The sequence below is a fragment of the Macaca fascicularis genome, chromosome 1 (assembly GCF_037993035.2).
Source record: "Macaca fascicularis isolate 582-1 chromosome 1, T2T-MFA8v1.1".
NCBI lineage: Eukaryota > Metazoa > Chordata > Mammalia > Primates > Cercopithecidae > Macaca > Macaca fascicularis.
In genome coordinates, this window is record NC_088375.1 from 100,281,190 (window position 1) to 100,309,187 (window position 27,998).

The following is a 27,998-nucleotide window of genomic DNA, read 5'->3' on the forward strand; positions in this document are numbered from 1 at the left end:
CCGCCTAATTCTAAGGTCTTCAGGCTTAAACGGAATTATATGACTGGCTTTCCTGGTTCTCTGGCTTGTAGACAGTAGATCATGGGACCTCCTTGACTTCCATAACTGTATGAGACAACGCCTATAATAAATCTTTATACACGTATATATCTGCATCCTATTGGTTCTGTTTCTCTGGAGAACCCTGGTTAATATAGAGTTTGGTACTGAGAGTGGTTCTACAGGAAACAATTTTAAGAATGATTTTTCTGAATTGGCTCTGGAGTCTCTGGATTTGACTCTCTAATCTGATTAGAAAGATGCTAATGACTCTATTTCTAGTAGTAAGGAAAGCAGTGATAGTCTATGACATACACCATTTATATAGAGATAGGAAAAATATCTGTACTGAATACTTCTAATCAACTTATATCTAATCACTTATATGAAGCAAGGAGCTCATTTACTCTGTACATGATACTTTTAAACATTTTTAGAAAAATGAGAGAATATAATGACATTGGTTCTTTTCTCCTAATACCAATGGACAAACTGATGAAAGAAAGGGATGAGCTTGGGGATTTAAATTCCCCACTGGAGGCTAGGCCCAGTGGCTCATCCCTGTAATCCCAGCACTTTGGGAGGCCGAGGCGGATGGATCACCTGAGGTCAGGAGTTCGAGACCAGCCTGGCCAACATGGTGAAAGCCCATCTCTACTAAAAATACAAAAATTAGCTGGGCTTGGTGGCAGGCACCTGTAGTCTCAGCTACTTGGGAGGCTGAGACAGGAGAATTGCTTGAACCTGGGAGGTGGAGCTTGCAGTGAGCAGAGTTGGCCCCACTGCACTCCAGCCTGGGTGACAGAGCGAGACTCCATCTCAAAAAAAAAAAAAAAAAAAAAAAAATATATATATATATATATATATATTTCCCAACTAAAGCATGGCATAAATGACCTAAAAGCTTGTAGTGTGCCCTGAAGAAGAGACTTATTTCCTATAGCTGAAAGGCTGAAAACCAAATGCAGAACCTCATCCTGTGATTGGCTGAATTACAATACAAGTTGAACTCTCAAACTTGCAGGATGTCTCCTGTTAAAGTGATGGCATTCATTGGGACAGAATGATGTCCTGTAAGTTGAGAAAGGGACATTGGGAATACCATGATAGAGCTGGGGATATTCAGCCCCTATATGCTTATGAATCTTCTTTGCCAGTGGAAAAGTCTTCCTTCATCCCCAGTGAAAGTAGCCTCCCCACCCACAGCGGTCTTGGCCTTTCCACCTCCTTCTGAGGTGCTGCATTGCCAAAGAAAAGAGTAATGCCTTCCCCTAAGGCAACTGCCATGCAAAACCCTTCTGATTCAGGACCCACTCTCCCCACCCCTCTTTGCTTTGAGAGCTATAACTAAACTCAAGTCCCAGCAGGCCCCTAAAGATGAGGTACAAAGTGGGACCCATGAGGAGGTACACTGCTCTCCAAAAGGACTACATGAGTTTTCTAACTTATATAAACAAAAGTCTGGGAAACCTGTGGGAATGGATAATAAAGGTGTGGGGTATTGGTAGAAAGAACATAAAGTTGGGTCTCAGTTTATTTACTAGTTAATATGCTGACTAAGCAGAGATTCTACATTTAGTGTTGCAGCTCATGATGTTCGAAAGGGCCCAAGACATTGTCTGGTCGATTGACTGAAATCATGGACCAAAAAGTTACCTACCATAAGAATTGGAAATGCCTGACCTCCCTTGTTTAGTGTAGAGAAAAGGATCAGAGACTTTGAGAAAATCGAATGTTAGAGTGAATATATTATTTAAGACTTACTCACCCACACTGGGAGTATCCAGAAGACACAACTTTTACAAATTCTGAGAAATAAATTTGTGAGGGGAGCCCCAGCATCGTTGGAGAGCTCCACGATCACTCTTCACTTTGATTAGATCTTACAGTGGGAACCATAGCCACTCAGTTGGAAAACCTAAACACAATGGGAATAATTGGACCTTGGGTGGCAGGAGCCAAGTGTGGTATTGAACCACCAAAGGCAAAGTGGGAGTGGTTACCATAATAGATAGCAGAGTCAAAGCAGCAATCAGAATAGTCTGACTTGTGCAGGCCTGTGGCACTAGTGAGGTAATTATGGTGTTCCTAGAAGAAAAACAGATAGGAAGCCTACTAAACTCTTACATGATCTGTATAAGAAAAAAATTGTTAGATCAAGTGAGCAAAAGTTTAACACAGTTCCTAAAAACAGTCACAGCCCCTGAATCAATTCCCTGACTTGAGCCAGTTTACAGATCCAAAGCCTCTTGAATAAGGGGGAGGCCAAGTTCTCTGGAGGAAGGACCCTGATATACAACAGAATATTCATACTGTTAATCTTTCTCCTAGCCTTCTCTAAAAGGACCTACAGCCTTTAACCATGGTAACTGTTCATGGAGGAAAAGGAAATAGTCAGATATTTTGGGAACTATTGGACACGGGCTCTGAACTGACACTGATTTCAGGAGACCAAAACATCACTGTGGCCCTTCGGTCAGAGTAGGGGCTTATGGAGGCCAAGTGTGTTTTAGCTCAGATCCATTTCCCAGTGGGTCCAAGGGGTCCCTGAGCCAATTCTGTTGTTATTTTCCTAGTTCCTGAATGCATAATTGGAATAGACACACTGAGCAGCTGGCAGAGCCCCCACATTGGTTCCCTGACCTATGGAGTGAGGACTGTTATGGTGGGAAAGACAAAGTAGAAGCCATTAGAAACACCTGTGCCTAGGAAAATAGTAAATCAAAAGCAGTACCACATACCTGGAGAGATTGCAGAGATAGGTGCCATCATTGAGGACTTGGAATATGCAGGGGTAATAATTCCCACTACATCCTTGTTGCTCTCCTATTTGGCCTGTGCAAAAAACAGATGAATCTTGGAGAATGACAGTGGATTATCATAGGTTTAACTAGGTGGTCACTCCAGTTGCAGCTGCCATACCAGATATGGTTTTATTGTTTGAGTAATTAACATACTCCTTGGTATCTAGTATGTAGCTTTTGTTTTTAAATTGACAAATACCTTCTTTTATTTTCTTAAGGCAAATGCCTTTTTCTTCATTCTTATCCATAAGACCCGCCAGAAATAGTATGCTTTTAGCTAACAAGGCTAGCAGTACACCTTCACTATCCTACCTTGGGGGAATATCAACCCTTTGGCCCTGTGTCATAATCAAGTTCAAGGGACTCTTGATCACCTTTGCCTTCTGTTATGCGCGTCCGTGTGAAGAGACCACCAAACAGGCTTTGAGTGAGAAATAAAGCTTTTTAGTCACCTGGGTGCAGGCAGGCTGAGTCTGAAAAGAGAGTCAGCAAAGGGAGATAAGGGTGGGGCCGTTTTATAGGATTTGGGTAGGTAAAGGAAAATTACAGTCAAAGGGGGGTTGTTCTCTGGTGGGCAGGAGTGGGGGTCACAAGGTGCTCAGTGGGGGAGCCTTTTGAGCCAGGATGAGCCAGGAAAAGGAATTTCACAAGATAATATCATCGCTTAAGGCAAGGACCAGCCACTTTCACTTCTTTTATGGTGGAATGTCATCAGTTAAGGCGAGGCAGGGCTTTTGCACTTCTTTTGTGATTCTTCAGTTACTTCAGGCCATCTGGGCATCTATGTGCAAGTCACAGGGGATGTGATGGCTTGGCTTGGGCTCAGAGGCCTGACACCTTCCACAAGATATCACACTAATCAGTTACATTCATGACATTATGCTGATTTGACCTAGTGAGTGAGAAGTGGCACCTAGTCTAGACTTATTGGTAAGACCTTTGCATGTCAGAGGGTGGGAGATAAATCTGACTAAAATTCAGGGGCCTTCTACCTCAGTGAAATTTCTAGGGGTTCAGCAACATGGGGCAGACAGAGCTATCGCTTCTAAGGTGAAAGATAACTTGTTACATCTGGACCCTAATGGAACCAAGAAAGAGGCACAATGCTGAGTGATCCACTTCGGATTTTTGAGATAACATATACCTCATTCTGTCCCATTTACCTAGTGATCAAAAAAGCTTCCAGTTTTGGGTGGGGCCCAGAACAAGAGAAGGCTCTGCAACTGGTCTAGGCTGCTGTGTAAGCTGTTTTACCACTTGGGCCACATGCTCCAGCAGATCCCATGGTGATTGAAGTGTCAGCAGCAGACAGGGGTATTGTTTGGAGTCTTTGTTAGGCCTCTATAGGTGAATCACAGCACAGGCCTTTAGGATTTTGGAGCAAGGCCCTGGAGTCAGCTGCAGACAACTACTCTCCTTTTGAGAAAGAACACTTGGCCTATTACTGGGCTTTAGTAGAGACTGAATGTTTGACCAAATTACCGTATGATCCTGAGCTGCCCATCTTAAACTGGGTATTATCTGATCCCCTAAGCCATAAATTTTGGCATACACAGCAATACTCCATCATCAGATGGAAGAGTTATATACATAATTAGGCCAAGCAGGCCCTGAAGGTATGAGTAAATTACATAAAGAAGTGGCCTAAATACGCATGATTCTCATTCCTGCTACACTACTTTCTCTCTCCCCGTCTGAACCTATGGCCTCATGGGTAGTTCCATATGCTCAATTTACATAGGAGAGAAGATTCAGGCTTGGAATACAGATGGTCCTGCATGACATGCAAGCACCATCTGAAAGTGGACAGCTGTGGCACTACAGCCTTTTTCTGGGATATCCCTGAAGGACAGTGGTGAAGGAAGATCCTCTCTAGTGTGCCAAATTTGAACAGTGCACCTGGCTGTGTACTTTGCTTGGAAGAAGATATGGCCAGATATATGATTATATACTGATTCATGGCAGTAGCCAACACTTTGGCTGAGTGGGCAGGAACTTGGAAGGGTCATGACTGGAAAGTTGGTGACAAAGAAATTTGGGGTATAGGTATCTAGATAGATCTCTCTGAATGTGCAAAAGGAGTGAAGATATTTGTGTCTAATGTGAGTACTTACCAAAGAGTGACCTCAGCAGAGGATGATTACAGTAATCAAGTTGATAGGATGACCTATTTTATGGATACCGATCAGCCTCTTTCCCCAGTCACCCCAACGAGCTCATAAAAAAAGTGGCCATGGTGGCGGGGATGGGGTTTTTCATGAGCTCAGCAACATGGGCTCCCACTTACCAAGGCTTACCTGGCAATGGCCACTGGCTGTGTTCTCTGTCAGTAGCAGAGACCAACACTAGGTCCCCAATATGGCACCATGCTCCAAGGTGATAAGTCAGCTACCTTGTGGCAGATTGAATACATTGGACCACTTCCATCATGGGGCAGTGTCCTTATTTTTTTTTTTTTTTGTCCTTACTGTAATAGATACTTAATCTAGATATGGATTTGCCTTCCTTGCATGCAATGCTTGTGCCAAAATTACCATCTATGAACTTACAGAATGTCTTATCCACCATTATAATATTCCACACAACATTGCTGCTGATCAAGGAACTCATTACACAGCAGAGGACTGCAGCAATGGGCCCACGTTCTTCGAATTCACTGGTCTTGCCATGCTCATCATCATTCTGAAGCAGTTGGCCTAATAGAACAGAGGAATGGGCTTTGGAAGACTCAGTTACAGCATGAGCTAGGTGGCAATACTGTTTTAGTTTGTTCTTGATGCTATAACAAAATGTCTTAGACTGAGTAATTTATTAACAACAGAAATTTCTTGCTCATTGTTTTAGAGGCTGGGAAGTCCAAGATCAATATACCAGTAGATTCAGTGTATGATGGGGCTCTCTGCTTCATAGATGGCCCCTTGTTGCTGTGTTCTTACATGGTGAAAGGGACAAACTGGCCCTCTCAAGCCTCTTTTCTACAGCCACTAATCCCATTCATGAGGCTAGATGCCTGGTGACCTAATCACTTCCTAAAAGTTCTACCACTTAATACTATCATATTGGGCATTAGGTCCCAAGTATGAATTTCGTTGAACTAGCAACCTTTAGAACATCACATACCTTGCAGGACTAGGGCGAGGTTCTCCAGAAGGTTGTGTCTAGGCTTGGAATCAGTGTTCAACATATAGTACTCTTTCTTGCAATCGCCAGTATTCATGGGTTGTGGAATCAAGGAGATGGCAACAAGAGTGGCACCACCCACTATTACCCCCTAGTGACCCACTAGCAAAAACTTTCCTTCCTGTTCTTGCAACTTTGTGTTTTGCTGGCCTCAATGTCTTAGTTGCAGAGGGAGGAATGCTTCCATTAGGAGACACAACAGTGATTCCATTGAACTGGAAGTCAAGACTGCCACCTGAGCACTTTGGCCTCCTCATGCCTCTGAATCAACAGACAAAGAAGGGAATTTTGGTGTTGACTGGGATACAGATCCTGACTGCCAAGGGAGAAATTAGACTAGTATTTCACAAAAGCAGGTAAGGGTTTGGAATACAAAGAGCTCCCTTAGGAACATCTCTTAGTATTATCATGCCCTGTGATTAAAGTCAACTATGACAATCCAATGCAGGCAGAACTGCTAATGGCCCAGGCCCTTCAGGAATGAAGGTTTAGATCACCCTACCAGGTAAAGAACAAAACCCAGTTGAGGCGCTTGCTGAAGTTAAAGGAAATACAGAATGCGTAGTAGAAAAAGATAATTGTAAATTTCAGCTACAACCATATGACCAGTTACAGAAATAAGGACTGTAATTGTCGTGGATATTTCCTCCTTATTTTGTTATGAATACAATTATGTGTATGTATGTTAGGCAAATATATTTGCTTTCTTTCCTGTCTTATTTTCTTATCATGTAACACAAGATGTATTAAATTTATATCAGTATTTAAGTATTGTTAATTTTACATCATAATATTTAAGTTACAGCTATCAGGAGAAGAGTAGATATTACTCAAAGACTTTCTCTCTTCTTCTGGGGAAGAGGCTAGTGTGTTTTCAGTTGTATGCAAGATTGTTGTATCATGCTAGATTGAATTATGGCCGTGTTATTCTCTTTATTTGGAGATTAAGTATGAGTTTTAGGAGATTGCTATGGGTGCTAAATTGACAAGGGGTGGACTTGTGATAATGAATTTCATGTGTCAACTTGACTGGGTTAAGGGATGCTCAGATAATTGGTAAAATGTTATTTCCGGGTGTGTCTGTGATGATGTTTCCAGAAGAGATTTATTTTTGTAAAGATCCACCCTTACCAATGTGGGTGAGCACCACCCAATCAGTTGAGGGCCTGAACAGAACACAAAAGGCAGAGGAAGGCCAGATGCAGTGATGCACACTTGTACTCCCAGCCACTTGGGAGGCTGAGGCAGGAGGATCACCTGAGATCAGAAATTTGAGGCCAGCCTGGGCAACATAGAACTCTATGTCAAACAAAACAAAACAAAAATGTAAAACAAACAAACAAAAACAACCATCCTCCCAAAAAAAACAGAGAAAGAGCAAATTTGGTCTCTCTACTTGAGCTGAGACATGCATTTTCTTCTGCCCTTGGGCATTGGTGGTCTTAGTACTCTGACTTTCTGGGTCATACTGAGAGTTACACCTTTGGCTCCCCTATTCTCAGGACTTCCAAGTCATAAACTCAATTACTCCTCAGGCGTTCTTTGTTCTCCAGCTGCAGACGGAAGATCATGAGACCTCTTGGCCTTCCTAATGCATGAGCCAATTCCTATAATATGTCTCCTTTTATATATATTTACAAATATCCTATTGGTTCTATTTCTCTGGAGAACCGTGAGTAATACAACCCCCTATATGTCTTATATATGCCTTTATTTTCTTACCTACCATTTTAACTTGTAATGTCTGTTGATATCCCTGTCTCCCACTTGATTGTGAGCTCCTAGAAGTATGGGGAGCACATTGTAGACACATAATAAGTTTTAATTGAAAGAAAAAATAACTTTTATAATTAGTAAAGACAAGCAGTACCAGTATTTATTTTAAAATGATAAATTTTAAATAAATTAATCAATTAATTAATACTGCCTAGAACAGTAATACATACTAGCCAAACAAAACAAAACAAGCCACAAAACTCAGCTAGACAAAAGACAGTCTTGGTCTCAACTATCTCATCTATAAAACGGTTATGTTTGTTATGAAGATTAAATAAAGGTACATATGTCTATACATATACACATATACATATATATTGTTTAGAACAATGATTGGCATATTGTGACTGCTCTAAATATTAAATATTATAAATGGTCATTTTATGGTTTATCAACTCTTCTCTGTTGTTGGCTATATTCTTGACAGATTGCAATAAAGAGTATGCTTAGGACTATAGTCAGATAGAACTCCAAACATCTTTTTTTTTTTTTTGGAGATGGAGTCTCGCTCTGTTGCCCAGGCTGGAGTGCAGTGGCTGGACCTCAGCTCACTGCAAGCTCCGCCACCCGGGTTTACTCCATTCTCGTGCCTCAGCCTCCCGAGTAGCTGGGACTACAGGCGCCCGCCACCTCACTGGGCTAATCTCCTGACCTCGTGATCCACTCGTCTCGGCCTCCCAAAGTGCTGGGATTACAGGCTTGAGCCACCGTGCCCGGCCCAAACATCTTTTAAGTGTGTCTACAAGTACATGAACTGAGAAGGTTTGAAGTTCCTCCTTCCATCTTCTTGGGATGAAATGAGAGGGGAGTGGGCCAGGCTGCGTCCTGGGCTGCAGTCTGTGATAGGCTGTCCCCACCAAGAGGGTCTTGCTCATGGGCCTGGATATCTCTGAACATATGATGAATGTTGCTTATGAAAAATTATTTGTAGGAAAATGTGAGGTTTAAGAATGCTATTTTCTTTTAGTGATGGTCTTTGTTTGCTTCTGTAAGGTACTTGTGGGCACTTGTAAGCTTGGATCTCTTTAATCTAATAGCAGTTTTGAGATTTTCTTGGCTCCATAGATGAATTAAAACTGGTGTACTTCTTGTTTACAAGAAGGATAAGTCTCCTAGGGTAAGTCTTTTCGGGTCCCAGGTCAAAAAGATGAGTGATTTACCAGTTCTCTAATCTTGGCAGCCCCAGACTCCAAACTTTGTCCGTCTAGTCCCTAGAGGCTATCAGAAGCAAAGGCCCATCTTCCTACCTCCTTTTCCAGATCAGCACACATTCCCAAGACAGTACTGAAAGCAGAAACCTCCTTATCCCTTAGATATCTCTTGAAAGCATCCTTCCCTCTCTCTGCATCCTACCATCCTTGTCCAACCTACCATCACCTCTCTCCTGGATAACTGTAGGAGCCTTCTGACTCAGTTTGCCTACATCCAATCTTGACCCCCTACAATCTGTTTACCATACTGCAACTAATGAAATTTTAAAAGTGCAACTCTCTCTGCTGGCCACACTGACTTTTGTTCTTTTAGGTCCTCTCACCACAAGGCCTTTGCACCTCTGACTAGAAGGGTTTTATTTTCCCTTTCCGCTTCTTGTAAGTAGCTCCTACTCATCTTCCGATCTCAGCTCAGTCTTCATCACTTTGGAGATACTGTCTCTGACCAGAGGAAAATTTGCCATTCTTGGCTCCACACAGCTCCCTTTCATAGCAGTCATCATTGCAGCCATGATATTTAAAGGATATTTGAGTGTTGGCCTCTGCCATTAGAATGTAAGCACCCTGAGGGCAGAGACCTCTGTCATGGCCCACTGCTGTATTCCCTGAGTTCAGCATAATGTCCAGCACTTAGTGGTGCTCAATAATTACTGCTGAATGAATAAGTGAATGAATGCATTCATGATCAAATGAATGAGTGAAAGCCTTACTGAAATGGTACAGATACCTTCTTTACTTTCCACCAAGGTTTCAATGTTTATGAGTTTGTTACTTACACCTCACAAGTTGCAAACCACACAGTTCTGGAGGCTGCATGTAATGGGGCTGTGAGGTGATGTGACTTCTCACCATAAAGAGCTGGTGGTTTCCTTTGCCTGCTGGTTGAGCTCATGAGGGGAAGCTTCTTTCTGCAGCCAGCTTTGGAGCAGAATTTATTGAGTGTCCAGACTCCAGATCTATTGGTCTCCCTAGGTCCTGTTTCAGTCACTGGTTTAAAAAACCCAAAAGTATGATTAACCCTAATTATTTATCATCTGAATGGGCTCTGAGGAGACAGGGGAAGGCAGAACAGATGCATCCTCAGGCCCAGCATCCCCCTCTCCACCCCTCTGTCTTCACACTCTGTGAATCTCTCCTCAGCCTCCAGCAGCCCTCTCTGAAGGAAAGTCATCTTTTCCACTGTCATGTGTAGGGCTTCCTCCTTTCTCCCCACCCATTCTCACTCAAGGAGGTCTTTCCATCGTCCCCCACACCGTCACTATGAGGGTCTCAGACTTTCCCCTCAACCCCACGTAGTGGGTAGCGCCTCTTTTTTCTCACTGAACATCTATTTAAAACTTCCTCTACTCTATTATGTAATACATACTTTCTCGTTAAGGAATATTCAGAAAATGAATAAAAATTGGAAAAAACCAAGCCACCTAAGCTTTCGCCCTCCCTAAACAACTGGTGTTACTATTTTGATGTTTTCTTCTAAATTTTTCCGTGTAGAGATTTTTTTTTAAAACACAGCTGTAATCATATAGCACATTAAATTTTGCATTCTACTTTTTATATTTGTGATGTCATAACATTTTCTAACTTGAAAACCCATAGTTGTTGTTGCTGTTGTTTTGTGAGACAGAGTCTCACTCTGTTGCCCAGGCTGGAGTGCAGTAGCACGATTATAGCTCACTGCAGCCTCAGCCTACCAGGCTCAAGTGACCCTCCCACCTCAGCTCCTTCTTGAGTAGCTGGGACTACAGGCATGCACCACCATGCCTGGCTAATTCTTGTATTTTTTGTAGAGGTGGGGCTTTGTCAAGTTGCCTAGGCTGGTCTTGAACTCCTGAGCTCAAATGATCCTCCTACTTCAGCCTCCCAAAGTGCTGGGATTACAGACATGAGCCACCTCTCCCAGCCAACCCATAGTTCTTTTTTTTTTTTTTTTTTTTTTTTTTTTTTTTTTTTTGAGACGGAGTCTCACGCTGTTGCCCAGGCTGGAGTTCAGTGGCGCGATCTCGGCTCACTGCAAGCTCCGCCTCCCGGGTTCCCGCCATTCTCCTGCCTCAGCCTCCTGAGTAGCTGGGACTACAGGCGCCCGCCACCGCGCCCGGCTAATTTTTTGTATTTTTTTAGTAGAGACGGGGTTTCACTGTGGTCTCGATCTCCTGACCTTGTGATCCGCCCGCCTCGGCCTCCCAAAGTGCTGGGATTACAGGCGTGAGCCACCGCGCCCGGCCATAGTTCTTGTTTAAACAATTTTTTCTTTTTTTGAGACAGAATCTCACTCTATCACCCAGGCTGGAGTACAGTGGTGTGATCTCGGCTCACTGCAACCTCCACCTCTTGGGTTCAAGAGATCCTCTTGCCTCAGCCTCCCGAGTAGCTGGGACTACAGGCAAGTGCTAAAAATTTGTTATTTTTAATTTTATTTTCGATTCAGAAGCTACATGTGTAGGTTACATGGGTATATTTCATGATGCTGAGTATAACCCATAATTCTTTTTTTGAGATGGAGTCTTGCTGTGTCACTTAGGCTGGAGTGCAGTGGCGTGATCTTGGCTCAATGCAGCCTCCCCTTCCCGGGTTCAAGCAATTCTCCTGCCTCCACCTCTCAAGAAGCTGGGATTACAGGGGCTCACCACCATGCCCGACTAATATTTTTTGTGTTTTTAGTAGAGACAGGGTTTCATCATGTTGGCCAGGCTGTTCTTGAACTCCTGACCTCAAGTAATCCACCTGCCTCGGCCTCCCAAAGTGCTGAGATTACAGGCGTGAGCCACTGTGCCTAGCCTAACCCATAATTCTTAATGTCTGTGTGTGAACAGGCCTTCACCTGTGGTGGTCAGGTTCTTAGGCAGTTTCCAGAATTTCACTATTGCAAATAGCAAAATAATGCATCTTTTTGTATGTGAATCTCACAATATCTGTTTTATTAAGATAGTAAAGGACTTTTTTACTACAATACGGTTTTGCAGTAAGAGAAAAAGATCTGGCTCAATTCCTTCAAAATGCGTTTTCGAGAGAAGATAATTCTCAATTTCTCAATCCCGTTCTTGCCCAACAAGCATTTGTTTTTAAGTTTTTCAACACTTTCAACACCTGGTGCAGAGGTCTCCATTCAAGATATGTGTCAGGGAACATATCAAAAGCAGCCATCCCCCTTTCCCCTTTCCTATGTTTTTTGCTTAAGTATAAGAGATGGTGAGCTCTGTGTTGGCAGGGATGTGCCAGACTGAGACTGACCTAGCATAGGGTCTTTTTTTTTTTTTTTTTTTGATGGGGTTTTGCTCTTGTTGCCTAGGCTGGAGTACAGTGGTGCGATCTCAGCTCACTGCAACCTCCACCTCTCGGGTTCAAGTGATTCTCCTGCCTTGGCCTCCCAAGTAGCTGGGATTACAGGTGCGTGCCACCACGCTCAGAAAATTTTTGTATTTTTAGTGGAGATGGGGTTTCGCCATGTTGGCCAGGCTGGTCTTGAACTGCTGACCTCAGATGATCCATCCAGCTTGGCCTCCCAAAGTGCTGGGATTACAGGTGTGAGCCACCGCACCTGGCCACATAGATTCTTAATAAATATTTATTGAATGAATTAACCATCTTTAAAGGTTTGCAAGTACCAACCGCCCCATGTGCCCCACCAGTCTCTACTACCTGACTCCAAGTCTCCTATACTGGCTTTAAAATGTGACTTCAGACTTGATCTCTTTATTGGGATGGGTTCTGGCACAGCCTTAAGACCTAGGCTTTTCTTTTGCAGCACAAGTGCATAAATGAAGCCTGGCTGGAGGTCCTTGTCCTTGGGCCATGCACACTTCTGCATCTTCATTATAGTATCTGCCACACATGGTCAGCTACCCTGATTCTTCATCTTTGTGAACTTTGACCTTCAAGTCCTGTGGATCCGCACTTGGCCCTCTGGGAATTTGTGGTCAGGCCTACTACAACTGCTCATGAAGTAGTTCATTCATTTGGAGCCAATTTCATGAGAGCAGAGAGCATGTCTGACCAATTAGTGTAAGCTCAGCATAGTGCCGGGCACATAGTTCATGCAGCCAATTAATACATCCATTTTTGTAAGGTGCATCTGCTTCTGCTGGACTTTTCTGGGGTCTTCTTGCCCTCCTGGTAATAGGACTCTTGGTATAATCCTGATGTCCAAGCCCTGGGATGGAATGAAACTCCAGACCCTGACCTGGAGCCATCATTAATACAACAGGCTGTCATTAATATGTGTGACCTTGCATTTACTTTTTTTTTTTTTTTTTTGTGAGACAGAGTCTCACTCTGTCGCCCAGGCTGGAGTGCAGTGGGGCGATCTCCGCTCACTACAAGCTCTGCCACCGGGGTTCACGACATTCTCCTGCCTCAGCCTCCTGAGCAGCTGGAACTACCGGCGCCCGCCATCACGCCCGACTAACTGTTTGTATTTTTTTAGTAGAGATGGGGTTTCACCGTGTTAGCCAGGATGGTCTTGATCTCCTAACCTCGTGATCCGCCCGCCTCGGCCTCCCAAAGTGCTGGGATTACAGGCGTGAGCCACCGCGCCCGGCCGCGTTTACATTTTTATAGGAACACTTCTAAGCACTTTTCTTGTGGTTTGCTGACATTCACAATCCCATTTTTGGGATGGGGTAGTTAAACCTTCTGGGTTTGAGGAGATTTCTCAGCAGTGGATGGAATTATGAACTCTTAAATCTAAAGGAACGTCAATGATAGTTTATCCTGGAAAAAAGTCAATGTTCTTCAATCTTCCTTGATGTTTCTAGTCAAATCAGTGAATTCTTTTGATTGTCTTCTTTGGGCCGAGAATTGTTTTTTTTTTTTGAGCAGAGACTTAGGGGAGTGCACTGCTGTCTAGATAACATTCTCATAGGCAAATAGCCTTGGTGTGTCTGGCATCGTGAGCAGTGAGTGGGGATTTTCAATCTGAAGACAGACAAAAAGAAAGCAGAGTGAGGGAGGTGAGCAGGGCTCTGGATCTTCCATGGAGACCCTGACATCCAGGAAACTTTATTTCCAAGGTTACCCAACCCAAATTGGCTGCCATGCTGGCTCCCACTGTTTAATCTTAATCACCCCTAGCTTAGAGAAACTATTCTTTAGGTTTAACCCATATTTATCTTGCTGAATGCTTAACGAACTGAAATTTCCTTGTAATAATCCACTAAACCAACCTTTTCTATAACTAAGCAAACTGCTTTAATGATTCTTATCTTTTTGGATCTGTTTCGGAGAGGAAGAAAAAGGAGACAGAAAGGCACCATTACTGCTGCCAACCATACCCTGTGAAGGAATAAGCGTTAAAGCTACTGCATTAGTAGTTTAACTGAGGGGAGGATGCAAACCAGATGTAACATAGTTGGACCATGGGAGAAAAGTAGAAATCACTCCCTCCTACAGTTTCCTGGTTTCTCAGGAGCAAGCTGGAGTCTCCTCCCCAGTTATTCCTCTCTTCATTCCTTGCGCAACCTAAGCCATGGTCTTTTTCCTTGTCTGTAACTTCAGTCAGAAGCCTTTTGATTTTCTCTGTTATTCCTATCTAGAACCTCTTTCCTACTCTATTTGTTCCAGATTACCCAATTTGACGCCTAAAACACAATTCTCTTCCATCTCCCATGTTCTCATATAACCCTAAGCAAAGGGAATGGGGAACTACTAGGGGACTTTTTAATTCCAGAGAGTATGAGATCCCTGGGTCCAAGAAATTTTGACCTAAACATGAAGCAGGAAAAGAAATGGAACCATTAAGATGAAATTCAGCTCAAAGCTTCTTACCTTTTTTGGTATTTCCACAGTGGAATAAAGTGTATTTGCTGCATCTTCCATTGGGATAGTTCTCTATTAAAAACAAACAACAAGCAAAAGAAATCATCACCCACATCCTGAATCACATAGACAAGGCCAGAGAGACGTTCAGAATCCAGAGAGAGGAAAGCAGAGATGGGAGGAGATGGTGAGAGGAAAAGGAGGGTTCTGGAACAGAGAAGGGCAGTAGGAAGTTCTCTTGTTGGTGACTGCTATTATAATAATTTTTGATAACTTTTTTCAGGAAGCCATTACATTATTTTTAAACTGTATTGTGTTTACATGAATTTCAAAAATACATAAGATCTCTCTTTCTCTCTCTCTCTCATTAGCTATAAGTCTCCTAAAAGGATTAAAGGATAATTTGAAATAATTTTGCTAATGTTGCAAATAAACTTCCCCAACGGTCAAAGGGCCCTTGGAGAAAATCAGTAAGGATGACTTACGGAACAAAATAAAACAAAACAAGAACAACAATAACCAAAACTCCTTCCCAATCAGAGGTAAATATCCTGGGTTGGCTAAGCCTGTTCTTGAACATCCTGGGCAGCCCTGCAGCCCTCTGGGGATATATCTTAAGCAGGGGAAGAAAGAACATAGTGATAAAGTGATAAATTTTGACTTAAACCAGTTAAATGGAGCATAAAGCAGCCTCTTTTGTGATAAAGGAAAGAGTTCTCACAATACTAATGACTTTGGTAATGTCTCCTCTTTGTAGAGGGTAAACGTAAGTAAATGTTGTAGGTAAATGAGGAAGATGCAACCTGATTGAGAGACACCAAAGTTTTGAGTAAAACTGGGGTTTTGAGGCTTCAAAGTATTTTTATTTCTTCGCTAAACAGGCCGTTGTGGTAAAGGGCTCTATGACCTCTAAAGAGCTAGCCCAGCCTGGGCTGCAGGAATTGGCCCTGAGGAGCCTTTTGAAGTTGTCTACTTATTTCATTTCTCCAAATTGTCTTTTGTTATTTGAGTTTCTTTAAACTTCATTATTATGATTTTCTTTTTGGAGACTTTTCTTTGAATTGCATTTGTGTTCATTCACTTCACTCAGTGACCTACACCTGCAATGCCTTGATTCAGGGCCCAGAGTCACTACAGATGCCCCGATCCTTCTGATGGTTCCTTGAGTCATTTCAGAAGAAGAGGCATCTCTAGAGAAGTCTTCTGATACCATGATTCAAACATCCTGTCAAAGTCACACTCTTCTACCCACTCCCTTATGCAAAAGGAATCTGGCCTTTTGTGTGGCCGTTATGAACTGTGGAAGGGAGCAGGTGATTTCATAGACCACAGCATGAGCATTACGAGTCAGAACCAGGTGCTCCAGAGACCACCAGCTTCTTCTGCACAGAAGAGAATCCATGAAGACTTGGAGGAGGCACAGGTGCATTGAGTTTTAAGGCTATATATCCTCACTCCCCTCTTCCTTCCCATGTTGCCCAAATCCATGGAAAAACCTCACAAGGAGAGCCTCAGAGAGAGGATCAGTCCCCAGAAAAGATTAGAAGGGACTCACATTAGTGTAAGGGATTGTGTCATACTCTGTGTTCTCTCCAGAATAGGGGCATATGTTAGGAGTTTCCCGACAAATGTCCGCTCTCTTCTTCTCTTCAATGGACTCTAAAAACAAGTTGGGAGAGAATCAAAGATACGTCTCCGACCACTCACCACTTCCACTGGCCCACCATTTCTCCTGGATGACCCACGTAGGGTGACCAACCATCCCAGTTTCCTTGTAACGGAAGGGTTTTTTCCTTGTAACACTGAATAGGACTTTCAGTGTTAAAACTGGGAAAATCTAAACAAAACAGGATGAATTGGCCACCCTCATTATTTCACTTCCTGATCTCTCCATCAAGGTGGTTAAAGTGGGAAGTAGAGAAAGTCAAAGACACTTTCAGAGGGGCTTCCAGGAGGGAAGGGAGATTTCAAAGTCTGCAAGTCATACCCAACTGATGTTATGTCCCTCCCCATCACCCACATGGACAGTGGGAACTCAGAAGACCAATCAGCAGGGTTTAGGAACACAGGATGGGGTGCAACTGGAGAGAGACAGGGAAAGGCTTCCCCCAGGAGCCATGTGTCTAGTGGGCAGTAAAGCTAGGTCTTGGGTTGATCCTGTGGAAAGGGTGGGAGTGGTTTGTGGGCTCTGATAGGGATAGGGATAGGAAAGATTGACTAGAGGATGCTGGTCTGTGGGGACCTCAGAGTTGGAGGCCATCACCTCCCAGGTCAGGGGTGCAGAGTCAGCAGTGTGGGGCCTGTATCAACACAAGAGCCATATCAGTATGTCCCTCTGGGAGAAGGAGAGAAACAGGTCCTGGAAAGGGAACTGAGAGAACTGTGTCCTCAGGAAAGACCTCCAGCACTTTCTCTACTCCAGAACTAAGGAGTACAGGCTGACTGTGTGCTTCCTGAGGGCAGAGACTGTGGCTTCTTCATCTCTGCATCTTCAACACCTCATGCCAAGTCTGGCACACAGCTCTATATGTGCTTGTTGAATCAATGAAGGAGAAAACCATGAATGTGGGTGAGGACAAAAATAGTACGTGCTCTACCTTCTTGTGTCTCTCTCTTCAGAAACCAAAGAAATAGCCCCAGTACAAAGAGACTGAGCAGGAGGGGCACCAACAGGAGACACAGGAGGACCATGGAGGAATCTGAGTCATCAGCAGCACCTTCAAAGAGAGAACGGTTGGAGGCACAGGGAAGGGAGAAAAGTCAGTTCAGGAAAACGACCCAGGTCTTGGAGCACCTGCCACCTTCCTCCCAGCCTGGTGACCACCCAGTGGCTTCCAGTTTCCATAAAGTGCCTGTTCCCATGGGGGCTAGGAGCTGAAGAAGGTGTAGGTCCTGGGCAGAGGCTCCTGTGGAGGGAGGAGAGGCAGTCACCTTCACAGAGCTTCCTGGCAAGGATGGGGCTTGAGGAGTTGCTGCTGACAGGGTTCCTGACAGTGCAGATGAAGGTCATATCACTTTCTCCCCATCTCCAGGAGATGGGTAGGATGGACCCATTATGGGACTCATTGACTGCTTGCCCCAGGGCCTTCCAGGTATAAATCACATCCTCTTCCCCATGTTCCGTGTGGCATGTCAGATTGGTCACACAGGTGCCATTCTTATTACTCTGTAGACCCATGGTGACTTTAGGCTTTGACAGGTGCTCTGTGAAAGAGGAAGGACAAACAGAGGTGGAAACTCTGCCTATAGCTCTCCATTCTCTAAGTGAACCTTGGATACCTTGGACCTGAATCTCCCTGGGAGCTCCGACTGGAGAGAAAGCAGTAATTCAGAGCAGAATCCTCATTCTTATCTGGAAAAGAGAACTATCTAGGTCTGCTTTACCACAGCTATATAATAACAACAACAATAACAACAATAGAAATAATAATGCAATCGGAATATAACCGCCATTTACTAAGCATAGCCACATGGCAAGCACTGTGCTAGACGCATGTTAGATGTCTGCTAATATTATCTGTTCTAGAGGTTCCCTAGTCTCTGTCCTCAGGCTTCCCTTTACTCTCTAGGAGAGTTTACTTTACTCTCTAGGAGAAAATTGTATTGGAGTAGCCCTTCTGGCCCCCTTCTCTACCCTGTGCTCACTCCCCTGCCTCCGAGAATGAGTAATTGGTTCATTGGTGAGATGGTAAGAGTCTGACATTCATCGTTTACCTTTCTCTACTCATGGGTTTGAGACGTTAAAGATTGCAGTTCAAATGTGGTTTGCCCTTTTCCTTCCTCCCCTGACTAGTTAGCCCGCAGAATACATATCTTCGTTCCCTTCAACCATGTCTATATGGAAGACACACCTGGATCAGGTGTAGGAGGTGTGCCTACCTCTTACAAGCAAGTCTGAAGGCCCATCTCCTAATGTCCCTGATATTGTGGCTCAATGAGTGAGGCAGCTATTCTTCTTGTAGATGTTTGAGTCATTGTTTTGTAATTTTAACTTCCTTGGATGAGTGCCAAGGTCCAGAATTGAAAAGAAGCATTTTTCCTGTCTAGATTTACCAGAAATAATGTTGATATTTTTATCCCCTCCTTCTTGCATCTATTTATCAGTTGGTTGTAATCTGTAGAGAAAGAGGTGTGATCTATACTTTGCCCAAAAATCTTCCTAAGGTAGGCATTGCTTTCCTCCCCACTACAGATATGGAAACTAAGACTTGAAGAAATTAAATAACTTGGCTAAGGTCATGTGACTAAATTAAGAAGCCAGCATTTGATCTTGATCTATGCTATGGCCACTGCACATATCAGCCATCCACTGCACCACGCTGCTTCTTATAGCATCTCTGAGTAGGCAGGGACCTCAGGGGTCAGTTACATCTACTTCATTCATGCAGAAGTCCCCTCTCCCACATTCTTGCCAAGTGTTTATCCAGCCTCTGCTTAAACATCTCTCATGTCAAGGAGCTCACCACCTCACCAAGGCAGCCATCCACCATTGGAACTGATTCTGCTCACCGTAGACACGCAGCACATACTTCCGGGTGAAGGGATCCTGGAGGGATGAGCTGTATATCTCCACATTGTAGATCCCTGAGTCATTCTTCTTCAGTTTGCTGAGCTTCAGGGAATAGCCTCCATCTGGGAAGTGTACTCTCTCCTTATTACGATTTTGGGTCACTATCATAGGGCCCCCTTCTGGCTGTATGGTGACAAGAGTGGTTGTGTTGAAGGTCCAGACAATAGAGTCAACTTGCTTTACTTCAGACTTCAGGGGGAAAGTCACAGCCCCACCAATGGAACCGACCAGCTCTTTCACGGATCCAGAGGCTGTTGACCCTATAAACACAGAGAACCATAAAATAAGCCTGATTCCCTGTCCTTGTCACCAATTACTCATCCCCTTTAGGTCCTGGAGAGATCTGAGACACCCACTCAGTCCGACACAACCAGCTCCTGGAAAAGCCTTTGGAACCTCATATGAAGGTCCCTTACATGTTACCCTGTTACGTAAGTGCTCATATGGAAGCATTGATAGTAGAAATTTATGTATCACAACAATCTTAGTTCACTCCCAGAAAGTATGACTTATAAAAAGTCATCACTGGTTATGTGGTTGTAGGTGAAAAACAGTTAAGAATGTCTGCTGAAGAAACTTCCAGAAGTGGCCGGCTGAGCACTACTAGTAAACAGGTGTGGGGAGTAAGTCATCTTATTCTTACCTATTAAACTGGAGAGACAGCCTCTGGGAATAGCACAGAGCAGTGAGAGAATTTAGTTTGGGACTAGCAGTTTAAAAGCACAAATTATAATCTTGATTAACACTTTTTTTTTTTTTTTTGAGACAGAGTCTCACTCTGTTGCCCAGGCTGGAGTGTAGTGGCACAATCTCAGCTCACTACAACCTCCGCCTCCTGGGTTCAAGTGATGATCTTGCCTCAGCCTCCTGAGTAGCTGGGACTCCAGGTGTGCACCGTCAGACCTGGCTAATTTTTGTATTTTTAGTAGAGATGAGGTTTCACCATGTTGGCCAGGCTGGTCATGAACTCCTGACCGCCTCGGCCTCCCAAAGTGCTGGATTGCAGGCATGAGCCACCACACCCAGCCTTGTTTAACTCTTAAAACAACTTTTCGAGGAAACATTCTTTATATCTCTATCTTACAGATCAGGAATGTGAGGCACAGTGTGGGTAAATGACTTACTCAAGCCACATAGTAAGAGGCAGAGTACACACCAAAACCCACAGGGTCAAGACCTTGAAGGGCATATTTTATAGATGAGAAAACTAAATAGCAGAAATGAAAAGAACTTATTCAAGGCCGATAGAAATACAAAAACTAAGACTAAGTCCTTAAAGGTGAAGTAGGGTAGGTAGTGAAGGAAGTAACAGTGTTCGAGGCAGTAACTCTGGTGACCCTACAGTCAATACAATAAGCCTCAGCATTCACATTGTAATTGAGCTCATTTAAGCAAAACTATCTTCGGTGAGGACTTTCCTCTGTAGAGAGAATGTGGATTTTGATTTTACTTGTCCTCAAACTGACCCGTTGCTCATTATAATAGTAAAAAAACACACCCATGGGTGGAGATTTAAGATGCCAATGAGATACGAGGTTTATGAAGAAGCATGTATAGCTACCGTGCATGTCCACCCAGAGGACCACCAAGAACATGGTTACTAGTAACACTTCTTTCCACCCTTTTATGAAGAATCATGTAAGATTCCCATAAAGGGAGTCTCCCCAGTGCCAGTCTTTGCTGTCTCATCCTTACAAGCAGCCCGCCCTGAATTTTCCCGCTCTCAGGATGTACTGTCTTTTCTGCACTTAACTGTCAAAATATTCTTTTTCTTTTGCGATCAGTTACTCTATGCTGCATTTCCTTTGCTGTGTGTCTCTCATATAAATTCTTTTAAACTAAGTAGACAAGAACTTAGGTCTCACATCAGCTGTCAACAAAGGTGTTCTCCTTAAAAGTGCAAAACCCAAAGTTATTTCCCCTTCTGCCTCTTAACATAAAGTGTCAGGTTGAAATTTTTAAATGGAATTTTTATGAATTCAGCCATGAAAAGCACAAATGAAAGAAGCAAAGCCAATGAAACAGCCAAGCTATAGGATCCTGACAGTTCTAATGATGCTATTGCAAGACTACATAGTGACTTTTGTGGTTTCTATGTGCTTTTGACCTTGTTGGTCCTTCTTCCATAACAAATATTAAAAATCATATTTCATGACTGTGTTGGTATAAAATGAACGTGATCCAGGCTGGATTCATTATATAGTCATTGTTATTGTTATTGCTGTATTCATTTCTCTTCTGATTTTAAAAGAAATTAAAATTAAAACTATTGTGAGCCTTACATACAGTGTCTCCTGTGTCTAATTGGCCCTGTGAGACTGACCAAGCATCCAGGCTCTGTTTCATTTCACAGCCTGCTCTCTTAGACACAGTATTTTCTTCTACTCCAGTACTGATGTAACTCATGTCTTTTCTAGTAAAAAGACAAATTCCTATACGGACATATCCAGATATCAAAAATTGTTTCATTAGAGACATTTCTTTGGTCCCTGTTAAAATCAAATATCTTGGCAAGGGCTTCCAAATAATGAGTTGTCATGTATTAAATGTTTATTCTGGGCCAAACGTTTATTGTAAGGAGCATGCCTAACACTCAAAACAATCCTGCAAATTAGGCATTTTGACCTTTTTACACAAGGATCAGCAACCTATAACCCCCAGGCTAAATCTGGTCCACTGCCTGTTTTTGTAAATACAGTTGTACTGGAACACAGCCATACTCTTTCATTTACATATTGTCTATGGATCCTTTTTCACTACAAAGACTGAGTTAAATAATTGTGACCATGTTTTATTGTCTGCAAAGCCTAAAATATTTATTCTCTGGCCCTTTTCAGAAAAAAATTGCTAACTCCTGACTTCATAAGAAAACTGAGATTCAAACAACAACAACAAACAACAACAGCTAAGTAACTTATCCAAGGGCACAAAGCTAGCAGGTGATGATTTGAGGATTTAACCCAATGTCTCTCCAGCTCTGGGACCTGTACTCTTTTCACTGTGGCTCAATTTGAAGGCCACCTGGCATTTGTACCAGCTCTAGCCTTCTCCCTCACTCCCCTTCTCCATCCCCCTAAGGGGCTCTAGTGTCAAATTCAAAGCCCTTGGGCGCCATTGAAGCATAATTTCCCTTCTTGTCCTTTGGTGACCTTCCCGCAAGCATAAACTGCTCTACCAGTGCCCCAGGGGGAGGAAATCTGATGCTACCAAAGGGTGACCCACTCCATTGCTTACAGATCTGAAGTCTCTGGCAATGTTTTGCTAAATTTATCTCTTACCCAAGAAGAGGAATCAGTATCTTTTAGGAGCTGATTTCTATTTTCAAACATTTTCCCCCCTATAATGTATCAGTCGGTACGTATATACTTTGGATTACTCAAGCTTTTATCAAATCATCCCATTAAGTAATCTGATTTTTTTAAAAAACTATTCTCTCTGCTTCTTCAATATTAAGGCCAAGATGGTTTTTCGACTGCTCTCTCTGTTCATCTTTAGGAGTGTCAAGTCAAATAGTGCCAGGAAATGTTACAGACAAAATCAATTTTATTCTGAAATTTTGATCAGTGAATGTATTTGTTCTTCTACTTCAACAGCAGAGATGAAAGGGGTGAATATTTTGAAGTCAAATAAAGGTTGGGTATCACTTGGCCCCAAATGGATGCAATTTCTACACTTAGGGCAACCTTCAAGTAATTTCATTTTCACATTTCATTTTGGAGCAATATTTAAGGTGAGGAAGTGCCAAAACTACAAGCATGTGGCTTTAGTTGCTAGCATGTGTGCAATTACTCTTTTCACCCTTGCACACACATAGTGCTGTATTCTCAGGGTAAATGCCAAGGGACATGACTTGTGTGGGATATAAGAAAATGCCGCCAAATTAATTGTTTCTTGTTAGAATAAAATTAGAGAGTGACGCAGGGCAAATTACCAACATGAGCCTATAGATGGAGTGTATTGTTCTATCTTAAGTGTATCTTCAGGGTGAGACAAGGAGTAATGAAAGAAAACAGTAGCTCCATGCCATTCTCGGAATGTGGGTTCAGAGGAAAGGGGCAGTGTTGGAGAGTCCTAACCAGTTTTGCTTCTACTTCCCAGTTGATTATGAAAAGGGATCCAGAAACAAGACACTTCTTTTTTCAGATATCCAAGGCTGAATTGAAGCTCTTCTTTCTGTGATGGTTTTGCACCTGCAGTGTGTGACCCTATGGAGTTTCGCCATATCTAAGCAGGTCGCACTTGTCAGATTCAGTCATTCCTTCTTTTAACAAGAATTTATTTAGTTCCCATTGTTTAGGAGCCGAGGGTATAACTGGGGAGCAAGACAGTCATAAGGTTGTAACTTGCCTCTTTTACATCAATTTTACTCCTTCCTCATTCCGTAGAAGCCAAAAGGTTTGGGTTACCCAGTTCAGGTGGTAGCCCTTCTCCTGTACGGTAATTAGTTCAGGAGTGTCACATGACATGGGTTGATTGTATAAGGCCAGGATGACAATGTATTGCTGTGGAAAGATATGCAGCTGGGACTACCACTCACATGTGGCCACCACACAGGCATCCCGGCCTCCTCCCTCCCCTGATCCTCAGCTCACTTTCTACCTCACACTCTTGTTTGTGCTTTATCCTCCTTTCTGTTCATCTAAATCTTATTCAAACCCCGTAAATTCTAGTTTAAAGCTCTTCCCTGAGGAAGCCTCCAACTCTTCCTCACACATATCCCCTGAAAATTTACCACTAATTTCACTTCACTAACACTTTAAATTCTCCGGAAAGAAATATCCTCCCTGGGTGGTTGTTGGATATATCATTTTGCTGTGGATTAGCTAATGATTGGTCCACAGGATTAGAGGCCAGATCACCCAATGATGGTGTCACCAAGTCCTGCCCAGAGAGGGGGTAGAGGTGGCTTCTCCTCCTCCAGCATGTGGCAGAGGGAGAAAGGGCTCTGGCCTAACTGGGAGTCAGGACCTTGGGTCCATTCCTGTGCCTCAGTAATCATAATTTCAGCAGCAAACGCCTGGTGTCACGCTGCGGTTTGTAAGCTAGATCAGTGGGCATCCTCCTCCTGATCCTTAGAACAGCCCTGTGAGATAGAGCTTAAGCCCTGCTTTATAAATTAGGATATTGGAGTTTTGAGAAGTGGGGTGACTTTCCTAAAGCCCCACTGAAGAAACATTGGAAGAGGGAAGAGGAGTTAGTTCCTCTGCCTCAGAGGTCTGTGTGGTTTCCACTACTGCTTCAACATTTACCACTTCAAGTTTTGGTTTCGAACCCTCATACGGGAAATAAATAACAACATTTAGTTTCCAGGCATTTAGGGAAGATGAAGTGTGAATACGGATTTGAAAGCATTTTGAGAAGTACAGAGTAGCGTAACAAAAAGGTGGGAGGCAGGTGACAAGGTTGGGAAATGGGAGCATAAGAGTCAGGCCTTGAGAAGACTTCCCATCTTTTGGTTTTATTTCTGCACAGATAGGTAAAAATGAGAAACAGAGATATCCCAAAATGCCTTTGGATGGGTTCTCAGCAAAGTGAGCCACCAGAAAGTTAAGATGGCCGTGAGCATTCCCCACTACATCCCCTGCCTGCCTTTGGAGGTAGAGGGAGCTGGGGCAGGAGACCCTTTGTCTTTTGCCCCAGCCAAGATTCAGATGTCTTTGCATCAGGGGGAGTCAGCTGTAAGATGTCCTCCGTAACAGAAAGGGATAACAGGTCCTGCCCGTTGCCACCTTCCTTTCCTCTTGGTTGTCATCTCCTCCCCTGTCCTGTCCCCTGGAGTCTCACGAGTTGAGTGGAGGGAAGGAACCCAATTATGAGGAACATACATTATCAGTGCAACCAGAACCAAGAGATGGTGATATAGCAGAAAGACTTGGGGGGAGGGGAGAGTAGAAAAGCCTGCCTCCTGCTTGCCAGCCCCGTCCCCAAGCCTCTGTCCAAACGCACCAGTGTGTTGTGGCACTCTCCTCATGAAAACCATGGACCAGAGCATCTCAGAGCTGGGAGGAGTATCAGGGATTACTTAGTCTGATCTCATTTCACAGATGAGAAGGCTGATATTCAGAAGATTATGGTGATGTTTCCCAAACCAGAGGAAGGCCAGGATTAACAGCCAAGGCTCCTAAGGCAGGATTTTACAGACTGTGCCCCCTGCCACCTTTGGAGGCTGTGGCAGTGCCTCAGTGTATTTCTTGGGAGCTCAGGAGGAGGTTTAAGGGGTGAGCATAGGATAGGAGGCTATGGGACTTGCCTCCGTTAGAGAGACTTCAACTCTATACATTGGAGTCATTTATTTGTTTTTTTTTTTTCTGTGTAACATTTCATTTCATAAAAGGAAACCATGGATTAAAAAAACAAAAGCAAAAAACCCCAAAGTAGTTTGAAATCTATTGCACTTTACTCAAGTCCTCCTTAACGAATGAAAAAGCAGTGTAATTCAATGCCGCACAAGGCAGCCACAGACAGAGGCTTGAAACTTTCCCACTTCACCACACACCTTTCCCATCACTCTAGCCCTAGCCTACCACACTCACATGTACGTTGCTCACCACTCTGCTCCTCACTCATCACCTGCCCCCTCTTCCTTGTTTATTCGGGTTCTTTTCAACACTCTCCTAATTCCCCTCATTCACTCTTTTGTTTTCTTTTTATTGATTGTCTCCTCAACATTACTGTATCATCGAATCATTGGCGGATTACTGTGCCCATTTTTCAGATGAGAACACTGAGGCCATGAGAGCTGCTCCTTGGACCCTCTGAGTTTAGCCAGGGTGGCCCCCTGTTGGTACACCCATATCCCAGAAACAGAGCTACCTGTTCTTCTGGGGCCTTTCCAGTCTCTACCTCAGATTTATGTACCTGGTGAAGGAAGAAACCCCAACTCGTACTCCCTGAGGAAGATTCAGCTCAAATGCACATGTAGTGAGCATCTCTTTGGTGCCAGGTCCAGTGACCAATGGCTTGTTGTGATTAAAAGAGCACTCGCTTTGAAAACTCAGTCTCTGGCTACCTTTTAAACACTGTGTTATCTTGCCCAGGAAACATGATCTCTCTGCTAAGCCTAAGTTTCCTCATCTATACAACAGGGATAATGACATCTGTCTTACAGACTTATGAGGAGGTGGTATGAAAAACACCTTGGATGTAGTAACTTAATAAATAGTGATTATTTTAATAATTATTTTGCATTTGATATGTCATTTAAAATGTCACAATAATTCTGCAACTTAGATTTCATTCTTTGTTACACACCTGAGAAGAGCAAGGCTCAGAGGGGAAGAGTAATTTGCCCACAATAATGCATCTACTAAGTCAAACCCAGGATGTGCTTGTCCAGGGCCAGGACTTGTTCCACCGCCCTGCAGACCGGAAGTTCCAGGACAATCTCTGTCTCCTTTCAGCCTCAGGAGGGGCACTACACAGGCTGCCCACAGCCTCTGGAGCAGGGCAGAGGGGGACTTGCATGGCAGGTTTTCCATACTTGGCTCTTTCACCGATAGGTTTCAAGTGGACACCTGGGGCTTTCAAAATCTCTGTCATTTTCCCCAACCCCTCCACCTTATCTCCCTCAAGCTCCATTTTTGCTCATCATTTCCGTTCAGGGAGTGCTTTTTTTAAAGTGAGAACCTATTCCAGAACCACCTGGTTAGACCCAGGTACTTACCAAAAATACAAACTTCTGATGAATTCAAAGCTGGTAAGAGTCTGCTGATGCTGACCACTTAGCGAGGCCAGATGATGCAGGGGAAAGTACTGGGGGCACCAGCCACCTGCGTGGTCTTGGGCAGCTCACTTCAAGCAGGCTCAGATACACATAATGAAGCAGTTATGTGAAGTCCTCATAGGGTGATCTCATGGTAGTACTCCATGAGATTGATGACAGAAGATATATTTCTCACTTATGGGGCTCCTGATCCTTTTTGAGAGCCCTTAGGATACAAAAATCTTCAAAGACTAGAATGCCAGTGACAGGTGCAGAACCGACCTCTGTCCTCCATGGGCTTAAACATAAAGTGCCTATGGTATGAGATGGTTCTCTAAGTAGAGACTGATTAGATTGCTTGAGTAAGGAAAGAAAATTCAAGTGATTCTTTCCATTTATATTACTGTTATGCATAACCGGTTTTATAAATACATTTATAAGTAAATAAATACATACCTGTACAGTACCATTTTGTTCTTAAAGTTGCCTCAAAAGGAGAGAAGGCTAGAAGATAAAGTTTCCGAGGCCCAGGAAAACGTTAACATTCCTTATCTAACTCATGGCAGAACCTGAATTAGAAAAATGGTCTCTGATACCCAGCACCACTACCTTCAGCTCCTTCATCCCTGGGAAAGTCAATAGGGGAGTCAGTTCTCAGAGTCATTTTTTGCCCTCCCTCTAGTCTCTTCCTGACCTGAGATTCAGAGATCAGAGGATGGCGAAAAGCAAATGTTAGATGAGAACACAGAGCCTCCTGAGTTGAGCCAGAGGCCCAGAGTGGAACAAGAAACCTGGAACTATTCACGATGGGGTAGACAGGAGAGCAGGAGAGTGGAAGAGAATCCGGCTGGACTCACCTGTGAGCTGCCAAAGGATATAGATGAAGGTGAAGCATGTTGGGGAACCAGCCATATTGCTCTCTGGAAGTCAGCCACCGAAATGAACTCACTTCCCTCTCAAGTCTT

The 27,998-nt window shown here is 43.5% G+C and overlaps 1 protein-coding gene across 2 annotated transcripts; it reads right to left on the reverse strand.

The window, feature by feature from the left end:
• Positions 1-11,894: 11,894 nt before the first annotated feature.
• Positions 11,895-27,998, reverse strand: SLAMF7 (SLAM family member 7). Of its 2 annotated transcripts, none has more exons than XM_005541237.4 (7): positions 27,891-27,998; positions 19,271-19,591; positions 17,693-17,965; positions 17,359-17,478; positions 16,317-16,420; positions 14,771-14,833; positions 11,895-13,921 (listed from the first exon to the last, which is right to left on the reverse strand). In XM_005541237.4, the coding sequence occupies exons 1-7, from the start codon at positions 27,943-27,945 to the stop codon at positions 13,850-13,852; spliced, it is 1,008 nt and encodes a 335-aa protein (XP_005541294.3). In that variant the 5' UTR covers positions 27,946-27,998; the 3' UTR covers positions 11,895-13,849. The 2 variants fall into 2 exon arrangements, with proteins under 2 accessions (XP_005541294.3, XP_015310241.3); XM_015454755.4 differs by having other exon boundaries at positions 26,995-27,998.